Source organism: Linepithema humile, chromosome 6, assembly GCF_040581485.1.
Source record: "Linepithema humile isolate Giens D197 chromosome 6, Lhum_UNIL_v1.0, whole genome shotgun sequence".
In the NCBI taxonomy this organism is placed as follows: Eukaryota; Metazoa; Arthropoda; class Insecta; order Hymenoptera; family Formicidae; genus Linepithema; species Linepithema humile.
Genome location: NC_090133.1, coordinates 7,251,725 through 7,275,838, shown reverse-complemented (window position 1 = coordinate 7,275,838; position 24,114 = coordinate 7,251,725). Strand labels below are relative to the sequence as shown.

General features: G+C 45.8%; 2 protein-coding genes and 1 long non-coding RNA gene across 10 annotated transcripts in view; 1 reads left to right on the top strand and 2 right to left on the bottom strand.

The window, feature by feature from the left end:
• The window catches only part of LOC137000662 (uncharacterized), a 47,815-nt gene extending 46,744 nt beyond the window's left edge, over positions 1-1,071 (bottom strand). The window contains exon 1 of the long non-coding RNA XR_010890937.1: positions 933-1,071. This is a non-coding gene — a long non-coding RNA (uncharacterized lncRNA). The remainder of the gene's footprint in view (positions 1-932) is intronic.
• Positions 1-24,114, top strand: part of LOC105678238 (uncharacterized) — a 279,329-nt gene that overhangs the window by 177,108 nt on the left and 78,107 nt on the right. For all 6 annotated transcript variants that reach the window (XR_010890928.1, XR_010890926.1, XR_010890927.1 and 3 more), the window contains one exon: positions 11,549-11,615. Coding sequence is in view for 1 of the 6 variants with exons in the window: in XM_067357965.1 (XP_067214066.1) it covers positions 11,549-11,615 (67 nt within the window). In the remaining 5 variants the exon portion in view is untranslated. The remainder of the gene's footprint in view (positions 1-11,548; positions 11,616-24,114) is intronic.
• Positions 19,876-24,114, bottom strand: part of LOC105678230 (serine-rich adhesin for platelets) — a 95,043-nt gene continuing 90,804 nt past the window's right edge. For all 3 annotated transcript variants that reach the window (XM_012377385.2, XM_012377386.2, XM_012377389.2), the window contains one exon: positions 19,876-23,545. In XM_012377385.2, the coding sequence (XP_012232808.2) occupies positions 22,547-23,545 (999 nt within the window). In that variant the 3' untranslated portion in view covers positions 19,876-22,546. The remainder of the gene's footprint in view (positions 23,546-24,114) is intronic.

The following is a 24,114-nucleotide window of genomic DNA, read 5'->3' as shown; positions in this document are numbered from 1 at the left end:
TGAATTTATCTAAAAATATTTTTCAATAACTCATTCATGTATTTATTCCGCTTACCTTCTTTTCCTCTTTTCAAACGTAGTATTATATAAAATACTATTACATTTTATTGCCACACAAACCTGTCCGCTCTCGAAACTAGACACCATGTTTGAAAGTCACTCTCTAAATCGAAAGGCCGATGCATTTTCGCGCGCATCAATACAGGGAGGTTGCATCGCGGTGGGTGGGCGACGGCGCGCTTTTCCTCGTATCGCGGTTCGACCGCAATCAACAGTTCCGGCGGTGAAGTAGGCGGCGTTTCACGCACGTGTACCATACGCACGCATATATATATATATATATATATATATATATATACATATATATATATATACGCACTTACCTATAGAGCGGGGGTTCAGGTCCAGATCGTACTGCTGGCCAAATGTGACGACCGGTGCCACGGCCGAACGGTGCTTCTAACTGCCGCGCAATTCACCCACCGGACACACGTGTATCCCACGCGGTGTACATATATAACGTATACGGACTCGCGTATACGCCGGTTCGCATATTGCGGACGCGTAGAAATAGAGCTGGCTCGCTCGCTCGCTCACGCTCGTCGTACTCTCACTCACATCAAGTCGCGGACACACGGTAAACACTTACCGGGGGTGGACTCCCACGCGTTCGCGTGGCACACAGTGACACATACTCGGCGGTTTGCCCATTATCCGCCGCTCGCCCACTCGCCCGCCAACAGGCGGAATACTCGCGCGATGACTATTCGGTGGAAATGCAGGGGGGTTCTCGCGCGGGGGGATGGAGGGTACACGGCACCCCAGAAGCGCACGGGGGCGGTGGAGAACGGCGGGTGGGAGGGGAGGGTGTGTATGCCACACGTAGGTGGGCATCCAAAGGGGAACAAGCCAGGGGGTGGTATAAATTATACCGTTCAATCGATTTGCTGTCAGAGAAGACCCTCCGCTGCCGCTACTACTGCGAGGAAACTCATGCTGCCGTTGCTGCTGTGTTGCTATTGCTATCCCGTCGCTGTGTTGCTGTTGTTCCTGCCGCTGCCGCCGCTGCTGCTGCTGATGCTGCTAGTGCAGCCTGCTCTGCGGCTTGCTAGGGTGCATTTAGTCGAACGAATGGACACTCGAGCAGCACGCATACAAGCGCGAATGAGCTTGTGTATAAGGTTGACATGCGTCCGCGAGGGAAAGGGTTTGTCACGGATACGAGACTGGTTACGAAGGACGGAGGCGCTACTCTCCAAAGGGTAGCTCTCTCCCTCCTTCCTTTTCTCTCTCCCTCTTTCTCATTCGTTCTCTCGCTGGATCGAAAGGGAGTTACGGTGGACTTGGACTATGCTACCCTCGCGTGCATCATCGCGCGAACTTGCAACGATGATCGGCCGTGCACGCCATCGAGAGAGGTTACCCCTCGGCGCAGTAGCCTTATATAGTATATATACTCCACCGAGGAAGTAGGTGTGCAGCTGGGAATTTTTTGCAGGTGAATTCTCGGGCGTACGGCTCACCGGTGCATTCTTGGACCGCGTGGGATAGATATAGGAGCGTCACGTACTCTGCGAAGTCTCGCGGTTGCGTTTCAGCTCCTTGGAGGATAATCAATATAAGTCAATAAACGAAATTGATTGGATTTTAATGTCTTGCAGAACTTTCCTCTAATATAATTTATATGGATTTGACCTTTCCCGCGCGATGTTAGCTTTATTAAAGATCAATTTCATAAATGATAATCTATTTAATACATAGCAGTTTTTGATATTTCACAGTGTGATATCGAGTTTAGAAATTTAATTTTATTAATTTATTAAAAATGATTTTATTTTCTTTCGATGTAACGTAAATAAAAGTATGCGGAAGGTATTGTGTGTATCTTTCGAGGGAATTCTCTGTAAACACATTTTTAATTTCTCCTTTGACTCGCGTATCTTAATTGCTAAACGACAATGCGTAAATAAGATGAGGATATCTATGACGCGCATGATGATACCAATGTGACAGTTACATAAATGACAATATCGCATAATTCGCTGATGTTCGGCAGGTCAGATTTTGCCACAAACAACTTGACGCAGGTCGAACGATGGACGGCAAAGCACATCAGTCGACTCGGATATCAAGCGACGTAATGTAGTTAGCATACCCGACACATCAGATGCGTAATTTAGATAATACGTGCAAGATATCGCGTACGCAAGCCGGATAATTCACTGAGCTTTAGTATGATATCTCGGACCTAAAAGATAGTTCTCTCTCTGACATGAACAATGACATACCAGGCAAAACTTTATTCAAGATTTCAAAATCACAGTGATATCTTCATCAAAATTGAATTGGCGATTACTTATCGAAGAGAGGCGTTTTTAAATCTACTTTAATTTAAAAAATAAGAAATAAAGAAGGGGCATAAGTTTTTTAAATTCTCTATTTTCTTTTCAAAAGATTATCTTTTTTATCTTGTAATCTTTAGATTAACATTAAATTACGTATCTGCTTTCTTTGAAATAAATTTCCAAAAGGGAGATTTTCTAAATTTTAGTTTATATAAATCTGCGTTATGCGGTATCCCATGTAAAATTAATAAACGTAGAATCAATCACGCACGATACTCGATGCGGAAACATAATATTTCTGGAGAGCCGACACACCGGTGTGTAACGGTGCCGAAACGACACGAGCGGGCGAAAAACAACGCCGATGAATCGCATTCGCGCGAGCGGCGCGCGCGAAGAGAGAAAGAGAGTTAATCGAACCGGCTCCGAGTTGGCCGGCAGGGGGCTGAAGAGGGGGCGGTCTCTCGCGCGGGGAAGGGAAAAGTTTCGCGGCAACTTTCGTAATGCACGCCGGATAGTTATACAAAATTGAACGTGGAGGACGGGCGGAAAGAGCGGCGGCGGAGGACGAGGGGGGGGGGAGGGGGAGGACGCTCGGCGAGGCAACAACGCAACACTCCGGGCAATGTGCCGTGTCTGCCGTTGGGGATGGAAGGAGCCGGAGTGCCGTAGAAGGCAGGAAAGGCGGCAGTAGGTACGACAAGGGTGCGCGGGGGAGACAGGGTGAGTTGCAGGTGGTTGGGGGCGAGCGAAAGATGAGCGAGGGTGTGAGTCCAGAAAAGAGGGTTGGGTCCTCGAGTCCTCGGTAACTCACCCTCCAACGTAGAGAGCATCGCCAGAACTCCGTTCACGTTCTCCTTCTCGCTCCGCCGAGGTTCTCCGCGTCTCCCCCTTTCCCTTTCTCGCTCTCTCTCTCTCTCTCTCTCTCTCTTTATTTCCATCTCTGTCTCTCACCCGGGTCGCTTTTCCTCTCGCTCTTCCCACTCACCCTCTCCCTCCTTCTTTCATTCCAGCCTTACGAGCGCAGCCCCGTCCTACCGCCCTCGTCGCCAACATCGTACCTTCCAACGCTCTCGCCTGGCTTCAGGGACGCACGACGTCGCTGTAAAATTCCAAAATCCAAGGAAGGTTGTACGCCCTCAGCGCTACCATCCCCCGGTATCTCCCCGTCATTCCCCCCCCCCCTTTCCCCCCCGTTACCCCTACGCTCTTTCTGCAACGAGCGGCAGCGAGGGGTCGGACCGCGGCGCAACATTTCCACCGAAGTCCCGAAGGTTAAGTCCTTTCCTAGAAATTCCAGGAATCTTTGAGAGGCGAGGAGAGCGAAAGGAGAGGGAGGAATAACGCGAATGGAAGTACCGGGGCAATTACTTGGGATATTAATAATTTCGTGACTGTGGAAATGTAACGCCGACAGCAGCCGCCAAAGGTGGTCTCTCGCGCTTCTCTCACGGTGGACGTTTCTTCGGCATGCCCTCGTTAACACGCAGTGAAATATCGCACTACGACACCGAGGCTTTTCCTTCTCTTCTCGTTTCGCCCGCGCTCCCCCCTCCCCACCCCCTTCTCCTTTCTTTATCGTTTAGCTTCTGTATCGTTTCGCGCTGTTCTATTAAGCCACGAACTAGTTAAAGCTTGAAAATAAAATTTAGGAATCGATCTTTCGTGGCCGTTTCCATTGCCAATTACTCGCGCACTGCGCGTTGCCGCAACGGTAAAAGTAATAGATACTTTATTACATTGTAAGTCTGCAAACTTGTGAAAGCTTGTAAAAGAATGTAAACATCTCAAAAAGTGTTGTAAAGAGAATAAAATTACTTTGGATTTAATCGTCATCTACATAATTGGAAACTTTTTAAGTCGCATTAAACGCAGAAAATATTTTCTTTTAACGTTTGTTATCGCTACCACATTGTCTAAACGCATTTGCAATCCAAACTAATTAATTTATCTTTTAATTAATTTGAATTTTAATTCTTACAGCATAAAACACTCTCGGAAGAGAATAAAAGTAAACAAAAGGTAAAAAATTCTTTAATATATTTTCGATATCGATATCGCAAACCAATAATCAAACCAGATTACGTCTTCGAAACTAATTTGGAATTTGCGCGTCTTCGTAAACACGAGAATGCAAGCGCGTGCAAAGTTAATTCTATCGTCGCACTGTAACATTATCTCTACAATGCGGCCGTGGCATTCGCGCGGGAGTAGTTCGTTCCTATCTGTTTTAGCCAAACTACGACAATAGGCCAACCGGTGAAGCGCTTCGCCTAAGCGCCCCGCTGCATTAATCTCCATCCCCGTATCCGGGCGCATAATCACCGTCCATTATTGAGATCGACGTTCACCACTAAATCATTCTGCGAGCATAAGGACAACGACACGAGCGTCGAAGCGGACCGTCGTCCGCTTCTTCATCGCCGACCGACGAACTCGACGGCGGGGATCGCCTCCACCTTTTTGCGGTAACAAAGCTAACGGAACGTAAGAACGAGGAGCGATCCCAAAGAAGGAGCCCTGACGTCGACGGGTGGGGGGGGAGGGGACGGGGGCGAAGGGATAGACGCGGGAAAGTTTTCAGCGAGGGATAATTAAGGCGGCCCTGCCGAGCGACCTCGAAAGTCTCCTCGGCCCCTGGCTACTACTACGTGGCGTACAGGGTGGCGAGCGAGTCCGTTACTCTCTTTCTCCTCCTCGTTCTGTTCGTTACCCTTCCTCGCCCACCCTCCCTCGCCGCAGTCCGCCCTTTCCGCCCAACCAACCAACCAACCACCCATCCATCCACCCACCCGCCCACCGTCGTCCTCGTACCATCGTTCCTCCTCGGCCTCGCCACCTCAAACCACCCGCCCGCCCGCCCGCCTCCCCCTCCCCCCTTCTCTCACCCTTCTCACCCTTCTCGTTTCCCGACCCCTCGCAAGCACACTCACACCGAAGCTCCGCGCCCGACCTAAGGGTTGAAACCACCCTCCATTTCCAGTGGTAGCGAAGGCAGAGGCAAGCAGACTCTCCTCTGCCTGGCAGACTGGCAGGCTGGCTGGCAGGGGATGTGCACGTCACCGTCTTACACTATCGTCCCGAACAAACACCCTCGCCCGGCTTCTCTACGACGTCGTACCGCCGACGTCGTTCCCTCGCCCTCGTCGTTTCCTCTCTCTCTCTCTCACGCCACCCGTTTCCGCCCTCCGCCACCCACGCTTTCTACCCTATGAGGTGGCCCAACCTTCAAGCATCCTGCAAAGCACGACGTTCTACGTGCACGTCACGGGACGTGTAGGTCGTCTCTCGGAGACGATCTACTCGGTCTTCCTCCAAGCGAGAGACGTTAGGAGGGACCTCGATGAAGAAAGGGTAGATGGATAGAGAGAGAGAGAGAGAGAGAGAGAGAGAGAGAGAGAGGAGAGAGACAGAGATGGAGTTAAAGGAGTAGAGATGGAGGTCGAGGGTGCAGTCGAACGGCAGGAAGAATCTCCCAGCACCGTCTCGAGGATAAGGGATGTTTCCGGCGCTCGAGAAGCATCGCCGAGAGAACTCCGGAACGAACGCCTGGTACTCCTGGTGCACACACACCAGAGCTGTCTCTCTCTCTCTCTCTCCTTTTCTCACCACGCCTTTCCCCTCTCATTCTCGTTCTCCATCGCGGACGTATCGATTCTTACGTAAGGAATGTTTTCCCGAGGTGGAAAGTTACGCCGCGAGAAAAAGCGAGAGGGACCAGGCTGACCTAGGCAGAATGTGATTTGAGGGGAGAACCGACCGACCAGCGCTCCACCGAAAGGGTCGGCCTCGGATAGCCAGGGGGTTATACGACGTTGTTTTTCGGGGATGCGAAATAGTTCCCCGTCTTTGTGGAAGTCATCCCACGAATTGGAACTCTTACGCGATACCACCATAATCGCATAAAATCGCATCGATCCGCCGGAATTGGAGTACAGCACGCCGAAGGGGGAATTCATAAATAATTCCACGCGTATATTTGTTTCAATCCTATCCGTTTCAGCATTAATTATGGATCGATGGTTGTTAACTTTCATATGAATGCATTCGCCATGAAGGAAATGCACATTTGCATCGGACATAAATTATTAATCTGAAAGTGAAAATAATGAAAATCGGAATTTACAAAATTAGTTTCGAATGCGTGATAATTGATTTAGATTTCGGATCGTCTTTGAGAGTTAAAAAATTTTTTTTCAACTTTGACTTGCGATTTAAGCTTTTATTCACACTTATCGTTTTTTTTTATTGGTTCCGAAAAAGAAAGCGATATGTAATTACATCATAACAAAATATCATATCTAACAAAGCATGGCATGCCGCCACACATAAAGCCACGTTCCGCTCTCGTAGGGCGCGGACCAAATTGGCGGCATTTATTTTTACAGACCACGCGAGGCTAAACCACCCCTCTAAAATTATTAGGTACCCATACACAACAAACAGGGTTGCCGTCCCTCTCTCTTGTGCACATATATCGGTCGATCTCGCCGATACGGCCAGAAAGCCGCACGTCGGTAATAAGCGGGGTGATTTTAATTCCCTCGGCCGCGACCCCTCCTCGTCCCAATTCGACAAATGCTCTCTTCTGAAGCCGCGTACGTATATGAGGATCTAACATTTAAGGCTGCCGCGAAACACGCTCTGAAAAGAAAGAAAGAAACCCCGCACTATTTCCCACCTCGTTTCGCGTATTTATGTTGCAGCGTGCTCACGCCAAGCCTCAAATCCACCTCCTGACTTAACCGCGCGCGCTTCTCTTCCCGCCGTATTGTCCGTAGTTCTGAAACTCACCTTCCCACTCGTAAATGCACAAATGATGACACATACATGGGCTTGCGCGAAAATTCAACGGCGAGCCACGCGCGCTCCCGGTGGTACGCGCGCGCGCGCACGCAATATTAATTGCTCCGATATAGATTAACGCAATTCACAAAATCGCTGATTTTTCAGTCGCGAAGTGCGCGATCGATGGTGAAACTGTTCGCAAAGTATAAATGCAAATTTTAATTTATTTAATGGTTATTCGTGGGAGCTGTGCTTTATACAGAATATATACAGAATTTACGAGCGTATTCTTTGACCAATTTGCAATCAATTTGGTCAAAATAAATTTTGTCTGCCTTTTTTAGATACATTCTACACTTGTGCAAACAATTTTGGAACACAATTTCAATTTTTGCAAATAAATTATAAAAAATGCAAGTATAATGCCGTCGAATTATCGCGCGAATCTTGCGCCAGTTCGAGGAACTGCACTATTTAAATCTTATTCCGACAAGGAGTGAGGGAAAAACTCGCAGTTTCCAACGGGTGAGTCCACACTTTAAAACATTTACCGTGACTGCCCGCTTTCCACGCGCGACCTCTTTAATCCTCGCTATAATATCCGTTTCTCGACGAACGCGAAAAAGTTTTCCCACTTGAGACTCTCGTTAGTCCCGGCTCACGACGTTGCAACACCAACTCCGATTCCAAGATTTCTGCTCTTTCGTTCATCTTCTTTCGCAGTTGTGCCCATTTATGTATCAAGATTTCCGACAAAACATTTGACCAATGTCGTTAAAAAAGAGCTACAAAAAATATATATAGGTTTCGTCATTAAAAATACCGAAAAAATCCTTGTATAAAGAGAGAAGAGAAGAGAGAGAATACGTTTCGGATATTAAATTAATGTAACTAGATCGTGAATATAAATTAATCTTTCATAGCATCATATAATATCATTCGTGTTTAAATATTATATGCAGTGAATTATTCGATATTTTTCATATTTTATTAAACACTATACTTTCTTTCTGAAATTTTTTTTATTCAATGTGTTTCGCACCTTCGTGAAAGAAAGATCAGTTTTCAAATATTCCACTGATGAACGAAATGAGAAATCAATTTCGAATTAGCGTATGACAAATAATTAAAGAAATAAAATATTTCTCGTGAGAAATATAAAAATTAAAGAAAGTTTGAAGAACAAAGAAACGTCTGTCTCGCAGGCGATGACAAGCGATGATAAACACGAGCACGACAGCCGCAAGCGTGAACATGGATTATAACAACGACGAAACACGAGTTATTATTACGCGCGATACTCGTGATGTATACAACACGACGGTGAAAAAGGAATCGAGGCGCATTCGTGGGCGCGCCATCCTTAATAATTTCACACTTGAGAAAGAAATGAACAGCCTATTCATAATCCTTTCCCTCGTCCGTGACTTTTCCCCCCGCGCGCCCTCCACCCCCGCCGATCCCCGTGCGCGCCACCCTCGTAGCGAAATCCCGCCAGAAGCTATCCGTTCCCCCATCATCCGCCATGCCATCTCCCCACGTGACGCAGGCGGGGTGCTCATTCATTTAATTTCAGTCATTGCCGGCAGTCGCACCCCCCTGTCGTGCGACCGACAAAAAATAATTAGTGAAGCCTTACACCCCCTCGTGGCACCTCGTTTCTCCCTCCCTCCCCCGATAGGCTTCGGTCCCCGACGACGACGACGACGACGACGACGATGATGACGACGGCGACGATAGCATGACGCCCCCTTTCAGCCCCACGGGTACGTACCTTGCGCTCGAATTCTCTCTCGCTCTCCTCCACCCCTGCCCCGCGCGCCCCCGTTTCCCTGCCAACCCAACCAACCAACGAATCACCCTCCTGCCCCCTCGCCAACTCTCCCGAACAGCAGCAGCAGCAGCAGCAGCAGCAGCCGCCACTACTACCATTCTACCGCCAAAACCCTAGCTCAGTCAGCCACCCGCCCTCCCCTCTGCCCTTCCCTCGACGCGGCCTCGGGCGGGATGATTCAGGCGCCAGTAGGGCGCACCCACCTTCAGCGGGTGGTTGGCGTTGGGGTGAGTCGGAGCGCCGGATGGAGGCAGCGGTGAAGGGGATCGGCGGGTGGCGCGCGGTAACGGTAGAGCACTGGTATAGAGTAGAGAGAAGAGTAGGATGGGTGTCAAGGGGGGTCTTAGGTGGGTGGAATCGAGCGGGGGCGGAGGGAGGAGGAAGGGCAGAGAGAACAGAGTATGTCGGGGACTGCGGTGGTACAGCAAAGCGAGGGAAGCGGAAGGGTGGAAAGAGAGGGAGAGAGAGAGAGAGAAAGAGAAAGGGAGTGAGCGAGCGAGCGCGCGGCGGGTGGTTAGAGGGCGGGGGGACGAGAGTGAGCTGCCAGAAGGTGGATTGAGAGTGCGGTGGAACGGGGCGAACGTGGCGCGGAGGGGCTGGGAGGCCGGGGGGGGGGGGAGAGATACGCGCACACGGAGGGTGGTTTTCCTCGGCTGAGATATAGGCACCGCCGACGCCGCGGTGGGTTATACCCTGGGCTAAGTAATACAAGGAAAAGTGCTACGTGAAGCTCTATCTTTCTCCAAGTCCCCTCTCACCCTTAACATCGTCCCCAGTTGCTCTCTCCGTCTCCGTTGCTCGCGCGCGCTCGCTCCCTATCTCGTCCTCGCTCTATTTGTCTATCCTGCCTGCCTGCCTGCCTGCCTGCCTGCCTGCCTGCCTGCCTGCCTTTCCTTCCCTTCGCCTTGGTGGCACTCTTCCCTTCGCTTGCGGCTCCCGCTCTCGCTGCGCTTCATCCGCGTCTTGCGCTCCCGCTTTATCTTCTCCACCCTTTCGCCCTGCGCCACCGGTGTGCATCAGCGCAGGTGCACGTCGCGAGATGCATCCTCGAGGGGAATAGGGTTGCTTTGCGCGGATAGGGTTAGCTTTGTTACGCTGACGGCTACGCGGGGAGTTAAGTAACGGATGAATATCGCCGGCTGCTTATTATCGAGTCACTCCGACGGATGATATTTTAGCGGACAAATACACGTATTGCGACATTCGCATATCGCGCGTTCACGTGCGTTCTTCTCTTATATTTCTCTCATCTGGTATGTAGTATATCTCGCGGCAAATATATTATTATGATACTGTCGATATCGAGTCTAAACCATATATTAAATTGTATAAAATAATAGTATAATATAAAGAATCTTAATTTTCTCATTTTCGCACTGAAGAATTAACAATGTTCTCATTCTTGCACTAATTGAAAAAATTTATTCAGCATTGTCCTCTTCATATTCATTTGTGTCTTGATTCTGGTCAGTAAGTTATTCGTAAACTCTTGTAGAAAGATTATAAAACATACATTGAAATGATTAATATTACTTTCCGACCGAGATAGTAGTAAAATCGAGATGATAAGTCGAGTGAGTGGAGCATGTGGATTGCTCCGGTTGCGGTAAAGAAAATACAAAGGAATACCTTACATACGCGAGATGTATTCCTACACGCGCGCCAGTGGAGTCGCATTGCACCTCCGCGCTTCAATGGAACAACCTTTTATCCGAAGGAACTGAAAACGTTAGACGTTACGTCGAGGAGTGCGCTCTTACGTACGCGCATGTAAATCGGACTCCCCGAAAGAGGTTCGCCCGCGGAAAACGTGGAAACGATAGTGAGAGGAGTTTCAACACTTCGCTTCGAGTGTGGCGTATTCACCGGCAAAGAATCAACAATGAAAATATAGCCGGTGGCTGAATCACAAAATTCTTAAGCTTCTTATTCGCGGACATTGCGCCGTGTCACTTCACGGATGTACACTCGACTAACGCCTATTTTGCAAACGCACGAAAACGTGTTACTATTTCAATAACGTACATATACAATCTTTAAAATATTGTAGATATATTTGACGTTCCACTAAAATGCACTCCACTTGTCTTTTAATTTTACACGTCAGTCACGATATCACGAGCTCTAAATTTTGAATTTATTGTATATCGATTTAAATGAATAAAACTATAATAATATAACACGATAACCTAATTCAGATAATAATCGACAAATTCTTTAGTTTGTTTTAAATATCGAGATCATATTCCAAAAAACTTAATTAATAAATTTTTTATATCCTTTGTTTAATAAAGATTAAGAGCATGTTTAATGATATTCGATTTTATAAAAATTTTATCGTTATTTAAATTATTTAATCAATTTTTGTGTTAGCACATTTTTTGTTACTTTCTACTATATTTTATATCGTGAAATTCTTTTGAAATGAAAAGAGTGAATTTTTTTATAACTGAGAAAAAAGTATTATTATAAAAAAGGATTTAATTAATAAAGATTTTTCGTTATCAGGACGTGCTAACTTGATACACCTATAAGTATGCGTATGATACAAAGTGATAAACTCTTTTTACGTCTGTTGCAGGCTGACAGTTCACTTTCAACACGAAACATCTACATATGTGAAGTCGATGTGCAGACAGTGGATGAAGGTATGGCTTCGGTTCTTAATAAATATGGTTTCTTCGTGGTACGGAAGAGACATTATAAGTAGCGGTATTAAGCGTGTTTTTAACCTTTTTACGTGTGTAAGCGCCTCTTAGCCTTTATGAATATGGATATGCGGTCCTTGTGTATGTTACTTTAAAACCCCTTATTCTGCCACTCTAGTAATATAAGTTTACTTTCTGTTTTTTTTTATTATTATATTTTTGTTTTTAGTAATTACTTTATTTTACAAAATAGATGAATGTTTAAAGCATAAAAACTTACTCGCTCGTGAAAAGTCCAAAAATAAAAAAGGAAAACAAAAAATAATTTTTTTACGAAAAGATAAAAAATATTCTCTTAATATAAAAATATAGACGTGGTATTTCTCAACAAATTTTGTTTGTCTCAAACACTATCAAATAAATAGCCAGAGAGCAACAGGGGAAACGCTAAATTCCTAATGGATTGGTTTTTTACAACGACGGCTCGCGCGATTCCCGCCGCGATTTCAATTAATCTCTCCTATCGGAGAGTATCGATACCGGCCTCGCGTCGTTCTCGCTTTCGCACTCCTCGTCTCCTTTCCACGCGCGACGCAAACTTTCACGAAGCGCCGAAGTTTCGGATAAGCCGGCGCGTTTGTCAAACGGGAAAGTGCGAAATTGTGCGTCGCCTTGTAAGCCCGCGTGGGTCGCTTCTCGCGGCGCGAAATTAGCGAGAGTGAAAAGTAAGGGACACCCCCCAGCGTTGCTAATGCCCCGACACCCCGAAGGGCGTGCATTCCTTCGTGCCGAGGGTAGCCAAGATAAATTACATAACAATATAAGTGGGCGTCGCGAGAGAAAGAACGAGTCCGCCGGAGGGGCGGAAAGAAGAATAAAGCGACGTGCAAACAGTTTGCCTCGCGGAATCCACTTGTCCTGAGGACAGTCGCGCGTTGAAAAAGAACAACTCGTTTGTTTAAACTCCCACCCCACGATGTTACCTCGAAAAGTTTTCATCACTCATAAAATAGTCTTGTAAAACCGAAATGATAATCATTTAAGATCTATCGTGATAATTTTGTAAACTCTTCCACCAATTTAGCGAGGAACTTTCCGTATATTTTTCTTTATAAAAATATCAATAGCTCCATAATTCATAATATAATTATTCTAGCGTCTGAAGTAAAAAAGATATATTTTTACAGTTTTATTGTATATTATTTGAAAAGGGAAATTTTTCCTCTGCAAGAATTTACTATAAAAATACCTGAGAAGATACTGGATCAAAAAACAAGGCGTTTCGCATACTGCTGCATTATAAATGCGATCTCTCGGGATGTCCCGGAAAAAAGATTGGGCTCTCGGTAGGGACACGGAGAAGGCTATTTGTTCCAGTGACATTGTTTCCACTAATAACGCGTAACATGCGGTCGAAGAAGAAAATAAAGCGCCAACAATACGCGACGCGAGAGTGGTGGTCCCTTTCGTGAAGTGTGCGAGGGGTCGGCGATTCATCCCTTCATTATTCGAGAATTAGTAACCCCGTTTCAATCTCCCCCTTCTCCCGTCTTGCCCCCTCGCCCTCCCCGGCCTCCTTCTCTTCCTCCTCCTCCTCCTCCTCCCTCCTTCCATTCGCTCCCTTTCTTGCCGCGCTCTGACCCCTTTATCTCGATGTTCGTGACTGCCTTTTCCGTCGTTGCATTGTTCGAAACGACGTTAATGGGGGTAAACGTTAAACCGATTTCAACGGCGGCCACGCGCTTTCGTATATTTCGAGTGTTTCGCTATATATATTACCGCTATCAACCGCGCCGACGTCGTCGTGATGAGAAGAAAATAGACACTCGATTTTAAGCAACGACTCGTTTTCCCACTCACCTTACTCAATACTAGTCGCACAAGGCCGAGACGAAGCTAAAATAATCTACATAACGGTAAAATTCTATTTTTACGAGAATTTCAACTGTCCCGCTCTTCCTTTCTCGCGAAAAATTGATGGGAAACGTTCATTTATTATAAAGCATAATAAATTTTTAACGATTAAAGATATATTAGAGTGTATGTGTATAAACAAATAAACATATAGTGGCTGAGTAATCCTCAGCGGACAGATAATCGATGTTTTAGCAAGTAACTTTCAATATTGGATATCTTCGTAATAAAGTTTCACAGTCTGTTAAAAACAGCTGAAAAGTGATTAAAAAAACAAACCTTGTTGTCTAGCATCTTTTTGAGTAGATCTATAATTAATACGCTTATTAAATTTTTTTAGCAACAAATGTACAGCATATATGTTCGTACAATTTTTTTCTTTTCAAAAAACCTCATCAGATTTGTGGAATATTCGAAATCTGCTTATTCTGTAAATGTGTTGATGTTCAGGAGGAAACTGTCAATTATAATATCAAAAAAATATCTTCTTTGGAAATTAACCAGATTTCCGCTATAGATTTTTGTTATTGAGCTTAACGCAAGAAATAATGCAGACAAAATTGAATTGTGTGGAACTGAACAGAAGAAGGAAATTCGAGAGAAACTGTCGCGACTAAGACGCAAAAGAAGCAAATGTCAAAAGTAAAGAATTTGTATTAACCTGTTTTATCTGATATATTTCCAATAGTTCTTAATCACATCCGCGTGGCAGACGAGTGACGTTTACAAAATACGAATAAAAGTCTATCCATAAAGGGCACCTGATTAGTCGCTTTATAATATATTCATGACTTTCTTCTCGCTGCTTATAGAAACTCGTAATCTACAAGGTTGAAACGTCATTTCCAACAAAAACTGTCGCTTTTTATTAAAAACTTTCACCGTGTCCATATTTGTAAAATACTGACCGCTACAAATTATGCTCGAAATGCCTCAGTTAATTTTAATATCCGTAGAGAGATCGCAATTTTTAAAAGAATGAGCTTTATTTGTAAACATAATTTAATGTACCTTTCTATTTGTATACTAAAAATCGGACAAATAACGCATTTCACTTTTTTACATTTATCAATTTCTCAAATTCAATTCAATCAAGTTGTCGAGAATTATTTTAATAGATTTTTAGCTATTTATGATAGGATTGAGTGCGATGTATTGAAATGCATGTATATAGTTGCGTTCTTTTCATTCGCTCGTTCTGTTAAAGAGTTAAACAGAGTCGCAACTGAAAAGGTGAAAAGGTGCGAAATAGGTTTCCCGGTTTGATCTCCTTAAAGCCCAATAAACTTTCTCGCCAACTGTGTCTATACCCATCGCGCTCGACGTGTGCGCGTCTGTCCGCTATATCCCATAACCCACATCGCGCTTATTGGTTCCCGATCGATACCGTCCGCTATCGGTCCGCTCATTGTCGCTCGCATTCTCGCGAATGCCAATTATCCGAACCGCAAGCAATCGCCGAGATCAATGATGTCGTTGCGTAAACGCGTGTCCGCGCGTGTTGCATCTGCAGATCATTTATTTAAATTTAAGCAAGCCAGTGCCGCGGAAACGCACACCACGGAGCGTCCGCGCGTACGTATACACACTTGCGCAGAAACACGCACACATACCACAGCGGAGAGAAAGGCCGACACCTCGGCGCCAAACTCACCCTCCTGAGACTCCGCAGACTCACCTCCATTCCCCGCCGCGCCCCACGCTCCACCGCCAAGCTTCAACCATCCCCCGTCTCCGCGCGCGCGAGGCATCCCAATCGCAGCCCCCGTTTCGCAAACCCACACCCTCCACACTCCCCCCACGCCTCCCCCTCTCGTCCTCTACCTTCTCTCCGTCCTCTCTAACCGTGGCAGTTCTCTCCTACACCACTCGTCTCGACCCGACCGTCCCCCCCCCCTCCCCGTCCCCGCGCGCCCATCCCGTCCGCCAACCTACAACTCCTACGTACCGGAGCGACCCTCGAGCTATCTCCAAAATCATCCCTTACATTCTAGAGCTCGGCGTGCTATCCTCCTCGTCCTCCTCCTCTTCCTCCTCCTCCTCCTCCTCCTCCTCCTCCGTGGAGGATAGAGCCGCCAGAGTCGGACGTCGAGAGAACACGAGAAGGACTGGCGGCTGCTGCCGCTGCTGCGAGGGGGGAAGAGAAAGGAAGGGATGGCGGCTCGGAACGAGAGTAGACGCTCCGGGATATAGGTAGGTTTCGTCGGATTCAACGAGAAAATAAGAGATCTTCCCGCACGACTCGCGATACGAATTGCAATAGCCGAGCTGACGAGCCACCCGAGTCCTCTCTCTCTCCCCATTTTCACCCTTCGCGCTTCCGCCCTCCGTCGATCGCGCCGCGCACGGCGATTCCGCCGAATTTCGAGTCTCACGAGAGATCGAGTCTCGTGCCAGCTTACTCCGCAAATGTTCGACGCGTGCGTTTCGACCGTATTCTCTCGAAATGGCGCGAAACGAAGAATTTTTTACTATCATATTAATTATAATGTGATATCACTTGATTTTGTATAATTTAATTGAATATTATGCATTTCTGTAACGTAAAATAGTATCCTCGGATACTGCAAGTCCTTATTTTTCGCGTTCTTCACGACAAACTTTTCAAATTGCGAGAAAACTCAAAATAAATTAATCTGAAACGCACGTTTGCCATAACATCGCGATTGAAATTTTGTTATCCAGCTGCTACAGGAACGCACAAACGTATATTTATTTAATTTTTGACCAATATTCATTAAATTACCTCGTGCTCCGAAGTCGCAGTGAAAAAGCGTCGCGCGGAAGTTCGAGTTTAAGTTCGTAAACGGCTCTACGATATAGTTCTGTTTGTTCGGTGCAGCTGCGATCGATATCGACGGATCCTCGAGGTGTTCTTCGCAAATTCTCGAAAACACCATCGCAATATTCCAGGAAGCCGAGAGGCCAAAGCCATAGAACGTCGCCCTCATTTCCTGCTCTGTTGAAGTATCTGAGAAAGATGCATGCAAATCATCTTTGTCAATACAGAATGAGAAATTTTTCAATAAATGATATTGCATAACAACGTTCAACTTGAATTGAGAAATACTTTTATAATTATATTATATCTGCAGTGAAAAAAAAAATATCCTTTCGCTGCAAATGCTCACTTTTCCAGAAATCATAATTGAAGAAGAGAAGAAAAGTCATTTTCTATTTATTATGATCATGCTGAAAGACTGCTGATATTTATTATTGCATTACAGAACATCACGATGTGATAACATAATGCCATCACTTACCTTTTTATGCACAATCGATTTAAAATCGCGTCGCTCGCAGAATTCTTCCAGCTCTCACCGCGACTCGTGCATGAAAATCATTTTTCCTTCTTTTTTTATCGGAATCCCCGAAGGACAATGGACGTCACATACGTCGCGCAAGCCAGCGAGGGTGAAATGTTAAATCGCCGTTCGATCGAGTTAAGCCCTCGGTAATATCGACACTGCCGGCCGCAGGGGACAGCGCGGGGGGACACCTTAATCGGTCTCGGCCCATCGAAATCGAGAGTTACGGGGGCGCGATGAACGGCGAATAAATTGCGAGACAATGGTCTCGCACTCTTCGCGAGCCGTCGCGACGCATCGACGGATTGCACGTACGTGCGCACCGGCGAAAGTATGGGCGATCGTTGAAGTCTCCGACGCGCTTCGACCTCAATCTGAACGGGACGAGCGTAGTCCAAACTTAATCAATCAAGTTCGGAAATATAATTCCGTGTAAAAGTAATGTGTAAATATTTTCGATGTTTCAACATCGAGCTCTTTTATCAGGATAAAATTAAGAAGTAACATTTATGAAAGTCAATGGAATATAAATTCTTATTTTTCATAAAAATATTTTTCAAATTTCTAAACGTAATTTCTAAACGTGAAACAGTGTTTCGCGATAAATACTAAAAATTTAAATACTAAAGTTTAAACATGTATAAAAAACCATTTTTTCATATTTAATCAGATTTCACGTGTTTATTGCAAACAATACTATATCGCAAATAAAACCTCGTTGTAATTGAAGCGGACTTTTAATAGATTTCTTTGAACTATTCCACATACAAATTCGAGTATTTGATAAAATGTTGCAAGTGTCGCGCGAAGTGCAGTTAGCATTAGAACGCGCAGCTTAATATCGTAACGTTCGTTGAAATCTCTCGCGCGATTTCCTTACTTCGCCGCCGGGCGTCCCGGTTGTCTATTTGCTGCGACGTGTCAGCTTCGTAAAGTGGCACAGGTTCCTCAATGGCCTTTGCGGAACAATCGAAGCTAAGTCGGCGAACGTCTCGGCGTAACAAAGACGACGAAAGTGGTTCGAATCTATCTCTGACGGAACGCAGCTTACGGCCATCGAGTCTAATGGGAGTTTCTCATCGCGTCAAACTCCGCCGGCGACTTATCCGTATCGAGTTGTCAGATCGCGACTCGTGCTCCAATATAGAGACGGACACCGGGAGCAAAATAACCAAAAATCGATGAAGTAAAACAAGCAATTTGCAGCGCGACAAAAACAATTGACTGCAATTCGAACTATTCGTGATATTCTTTTCGCGTGTACATCCCGCGCGAGTTTATAATTTTACTACACAGATTTCAAGCGCGGAAAGCACAACGAGGAAAGAGAAAGAAAATTTGAGAAATTATAATTAAACAAATGAACTGAATTAAATTGTTCGTTGTGATGATATTCGATAAGATCTATATTATTTACAGCGACTTAGAACGCCTTTGCAGTTGTAATTAATTTTTACGCAAACATCGCGAACGCACAAATATAAAAGAAGTGAGATAAGCGGTTTTCGAGGAAAAGTAAAAAAAATGTAAGTGGCAGCGAGTGGAGTAAACGCATGAAATTCGCGCGTAAAACCAAATATTTATCGCGGGCGCGAAAGGCGCGGTGCATTTAAGCGGGGAAAATATAACGAGCGCGGAGGTGGTAACGCGGAAACTCCAAGAGACGGAGAAAGAGACGGCGAAAAAGGGGTAAACGAGGGTTGGACACACACACCGCCTTCCTAGAATCCTCGTTATCCGGTCGAGCGGCGGCGGTCGTAACCGACGGTAGCCACGAAATATCCGAAGAAAAACACGTTTCCAAGTCCGAATCGATAGCAACAATGCCGTGGCAAAGAGAGCGCGAGAGAGCCTTGGCTCTCCGGTGGAAGCGGAGCTTTAGGGTACGCTGGAGGGTTGCTTGAGGGAGCGCAGGAGAGAGAGGGAGAGAGAGAGAGAAAGAGAAAGAGAGAGAAAGAGCGATGGAGTCGGGGGAGTGAGCACATGAGAGAAGCAGAGGGTGAAAAGCAGAGAGGGAGAGCACCAACTAGACCAAGAGGTGGAAACGAGGTGGAGGCGGCAGCCTTATTGGAACCGGGCGGTAGGGGGTTGAGTTTTCCTGAGGGCTGAGGGCGAGCGAGGGAGAGGAAGAGAGAGAGAGAGAGAGAGAGAGGTAGCGCGCGGAGAGAAGAGAAAGAGGAAACGAAGGAGATAGCTAGCTAGGGGGAACGTAGAAGTTGATGGAACGAGGTCGCTACAACGCCGGCAACAGCCGGATGAGTAAAGACTGCATTACCTATGGTGCCTCTCCTCTCTGAGAAGCGATCCTCGCCTCCGCGGCGAAAGAGCAGGTGAGTCGTCGGCGCGATGGGCGCTGCCTCCTCTCTCCTTTGTTAAAGGCAACACGATCATTTCGTCCTCTTTGTTCGCGATATTAAAGTACGTCAGACGCCGAAGCGACTGCTTCTATCTACGGGGGGGGAGGGGAGGGGGGAGGGGGAGGGAGTTAAAAGGGAAGCAGGATGAGGTGTCAATTGCGTTCGTTGCTGGTGCACGGAGGAGTGCAGGATCGACCGTTCCACCCCCTGATACCATCGATCGGCCGAACTTTTTCGAGCACTTCAAACGCTAATTGCGTAAACTTAATATTTGCATGTATCTGTAACGTGGTAATATGGTCCTGACGGGAACATATTTGAGTTACAGTTTCGTTTACCTGGACCCTGCAGTTTCTCTCCTTATATATACATAATTTTCCGTATATAATATATTCGTCATATTCCAAACAGAGAGAAGAGGAAGAAGGGAATCTCAAGTGTGCGCAATGTGTTATCGCGCGGTGATAAAAGATGGAAATAAAAAGGATGGAATTATCGAGGGATGAGAGCTAATGTTGTCAATTCTTATCATTCTTTTCCTGCAGTGCATCCAATCAGCTTGAGTGATAACACTAATCGTAAAATACAGAAACGAGGAGTTGGAAAATTGAAATACATCGAAGAAAAGAAAGAAAAGAGTGCATCTTCTGGATATGGTGCGAATTATATACGCAATTCTCGTGTATTTCAATTTTTATATATTTTCCCATCTCGTGCGCAATTTAAATATAATAATATTAATATAATAATCACGTAATAATAATTAATAATATTAAAAACTAAGAAGGCGAATAAGAAGCGGTAAAAATGATAATCATCTCTATCGTCGTCACGATCATAATAATAATCGTATGATGTATAATGCCGTGATAAAAGAACGATCGCTGTCAATAATAATAATAATAATCGCGCGTTTTGTTCAGTACAGACTGCAGTATGCATTCTATGATACAACAATTATGTACAAAATAATATATACATACAATATGCAATATATATGCATATTAATATATCCGGTGCGACGACACTCTAGGATTATCAATCCTCGTCTACTTTCACGACGATATCGAACTTCTAGTAAAAACATCTTTTTTGTGCAAGCACATCTTAAAACCTATTGCGTCACCGGTGTGTACTTCTTTCTCCACCGATTAACGTTATATTGTACACGAGAAACGAGCTACTTCGAGTAATATCATACACAAGGCTAGGCTACGTACACAATCAAATACGAAACGAGTTTTGCCGCAACGAGTTTTGTCGCCGAGGTCTCGATGCAAGGAAAACAATCGATTTATAATTACGGTCGATTCGTCTTACTTGTAGCTCTACGAAGACACGAATCGCTCTCATAGCGAAAGCTCGAACTGGTACTGCCTTTGGTATACAGTCGGTATCGAGTCCGGCGATCGTCGCTGAGTGAACAAGTTATTTCATCAAATTTGTCAATTATTTCTAGCCAACTTCCATAAAATAAGAAAAGAAAATTAGCTCACGTTTACTTACGGTTTCCAGATAAACCTCAATTATATTCAAAATTATCGTTGCGCACATTTCAAAAGTAAAAGTTCAAAATATTATTTAGCTGAGACATTTATTATGAAATAAAATTTAAAAAACATATTCTTTTAAGATAAGAGATTATACTGATATAATAGTGAGGATCGTGAATGATTGGCTTTTCGAAACGAGTAATATAAGCAATAAGGTTCCCCGTCTGAAATAACGTGTTCAATTATGCGGTCGCGCCGCGGTATCGCCAAAAAGTCGCAGCGTCGATCGCGCCAATAATACGATAATTAATACAATATAACGAGGGAAGCTGACGCGTATAATATACCGGATCGACCGGTTCCGCGTAACGCAATGAGACGAGACGAGACGAGTCGCGCGCTCGTACTCGACTCGGATACCCCCGTTGTGTGTAATTACACGCGATAACATTATTACGATTACAAGGTAGGACGAGACGCCAGCTAGATTCAGCCAGCCCTTTTCCAGTCACTGAGATGTTGCTCCATCGCGCATTAATCGACGTTAATTCAGACGTCTGAGATTACGAAGGTATTACATCGCTTGCGCGAACAAAAAAAAGGATAGAATGCATTTTTTTCTTTGCTTCTTGACAAAGATGCTTTCCGTGGAAAATTCAACTAATCTCTGTCTAATATCAACGCCGGATAAAGATCGAACGATACTGAATGATGTTTCATTATTCACTTACCGTTTTGAAAGTTCGCGAAATCCATTTTTATAGCTCGTAAATTTTTATGATTCCAAAATTATTAGCACTGCAGGATATTTTCGCTGAAAAAAAAGTAGCTGCCAATTAAAAAAAATTTTTTCGTTTATCTGAACACGTAATCTGCTCATCCTCGAACACGCTGTAATTATAGTCGGAACGAATTGTCGAGCGCCTTGAAACATGAAAGACAATTCGTCAGGTCGGCAACAATGCCGAATGTTGTCGAATTCATTGGATGATACTCGTAAACGAGAATACGGGTCTCTTTTTCTCTCTTTCTCACTCACTCTCGCCATCTCGTCGGCTCGTTGAATATTCAGGACTTTCGCGGTGTCGCCGCGCGGATTGTCGCTTTTGCCCCGCTCGGATGGATCGATCGGGGCCGAGTCCGGCAACGGCAGCCGGATCGCGATCTGTTCTCCGCGTAACGGATCCCTAAATATCGGACATAGGAAGCGTCGCGCGAATCCCTGACACATCGACCAGTATTTCGACAGACTCGGGAATTATTCCGCTCGCTTGGCCCGTCGTCTATATCGGGCACCGACCGAGGTCGGACGCAAGCAAGCAGCAACCGGCTGGCCTGGTCGGATGAAATGTGTGACACGAGCACGACGACAATAATCGATCCCATCCGGTTCAATATGTAATTGCGTCTATCTATCGTTTCGCTGACGGAAGACGGGACAAAGGCAAGTCGCCGCTGCTGTACGCAAATGCGCGTCAGTCGGATACGTATTTAAGAACGAATTAAGAATGAAAAGGACGATTGTAATCGACATGTCGTATAAGGAACCTCGTAGCCGCGTGATTATGTTAGAAACGCAAATAGGACGGTCAAAATTAAAAAAAAATTTTTTTTTTTTTTTAATAGAAAAAACCAAATATCCATTATTTGACTGTAATAAACGCTTATTACATCGAGAACGTTCGTCTAGAATGAATTGCGATTCACGTACGCGAGACGTTGAAGCAGTTCGGCATTATCGACGCGAAATAATTCTACTCGCGGATATCTATTTTTTATCTTGATCATAACACAATACCTTTCACGCACTCCGAAGAAAGTCAATAAACAAAGTTGTTCTCTTCCTCGCGTCGATTAGCTCACAAATGATTCTCGCCGGTCTGGACGGAAACTTCCGTGCCCATCATCATCGATCCCGCGAGGACGTTCGTCGGCGCTGGTGGCAGGACTAAGGGACCCGGCACAGCGATCGACGGTCTGAGTCGTTCGGTGAGCGCCAGCATCACCTGGAAGTGCAGATGCGGAATAGTCCCGAGTATCTTGAGATTCGTACCGATGAGACCGGTGGCCGGTGAGAATCTTTCCCTCTCGACGCTCTCGGTCTCCTCGACAAGCGGCGTCGGGACGGTTGCGAGGGAGTTGAGCTCCATCGCCTCGGACTCCCTCAGCGCATTGGCGGCGGCCTTGCTTTTCTCTGCCTGGAGTAGCCTCTGCTGGTGCTTCAAGTACGAGGTGGTGATGGGGCGGCTGTAGTCGATGGGCGTGTTCTTGGGATCCAGCCCGGGGCTCCAGGGCCTTGGCAACGGCTGGCTGGGCTGCGGCGAGGGCGTCCGTCCCTCCGGCAGCATCCGCTTCCTCTTCGACGACGCCGAGCTCCGCGAGCTCGCCCGGTCCGACTCTGGTGTCCTTCTAGATTCCGGCAGGTTGTCGGAATTCGCGAGAAAACCGCCGTTCACCGGTTCCTTCTTCAACAAATTCGTGATGCTCAGCGGGTTGTACTTCTCGTCCTTGTCCTTGTCAAGCTTGTCCGTCGCGGCGACACTGCTGTTCTTGTGTTGCTTTTGGTGCCTATAGTTGTGAAGGTTCTTGCCCTCCGATGCATGGTGGTTGCTATCGCGCGGCTTAGAGCTGCTTTGTGCCGACGATGCGGACGACGACAAAGTCGCGAGAGCGGCGTTGCCACCGCCAGTGTTGGAGTTCAGCGGGGTTGATGCCAGTGCCGTCGACGGCACTGTGGATTGCGACTGATTTGATAAATTCGTCGGACTGGGCGTCCGCGGACGCCGCTGGCATTCTGTGCAGCCTAGCAGAAATCGCGTCACGGCTTCTCGGGGTAGGAACGCGTATGTCTCTGTAATCTGCAACAAAAGAAAGGGAAACGCATTCTTCAGAGCAGTTCTCACTGCAGCCTTCAGCATATTTCGAAAAAGCTTTATAACTTTCGTTCCGCCTAACATTTTTCCATTTCTTATTTTGAAATATGATTTTGAAATATGATACTATTATTTTAACTTTAATATAAAAATTATTTTCAAAGAAAAGTGAAAAAAATACGTCAGTTTCTATTACTAATATAATTTCCAGAAATAGAAGTTTCAATTACGACGAAGCTTTCACTCTGAAAACAATTTCATGCATAAAATTGTCGCACGATTTTAGGTGATCGTCGAAAAAAGCGTTGTGTGCGTATTGTTCGGCTTTGATAAACCGCTAATTGATACTGAAAACACAATACGAGATATATCTGCGAGATCCATCGAGATAGCGTGCATAGATCAAATCTCCGTTCACCGCGTCTCGCACATTGCTTTGCGACATTGTTACATTCAAGCACCGCCGGCCAGGCAATTAACCAATTCCGCCTGGCCGAGACGCCGCACCCAAGTACACGTTCGCGCAATAATACGGCAACCGCTATTGTCAATCG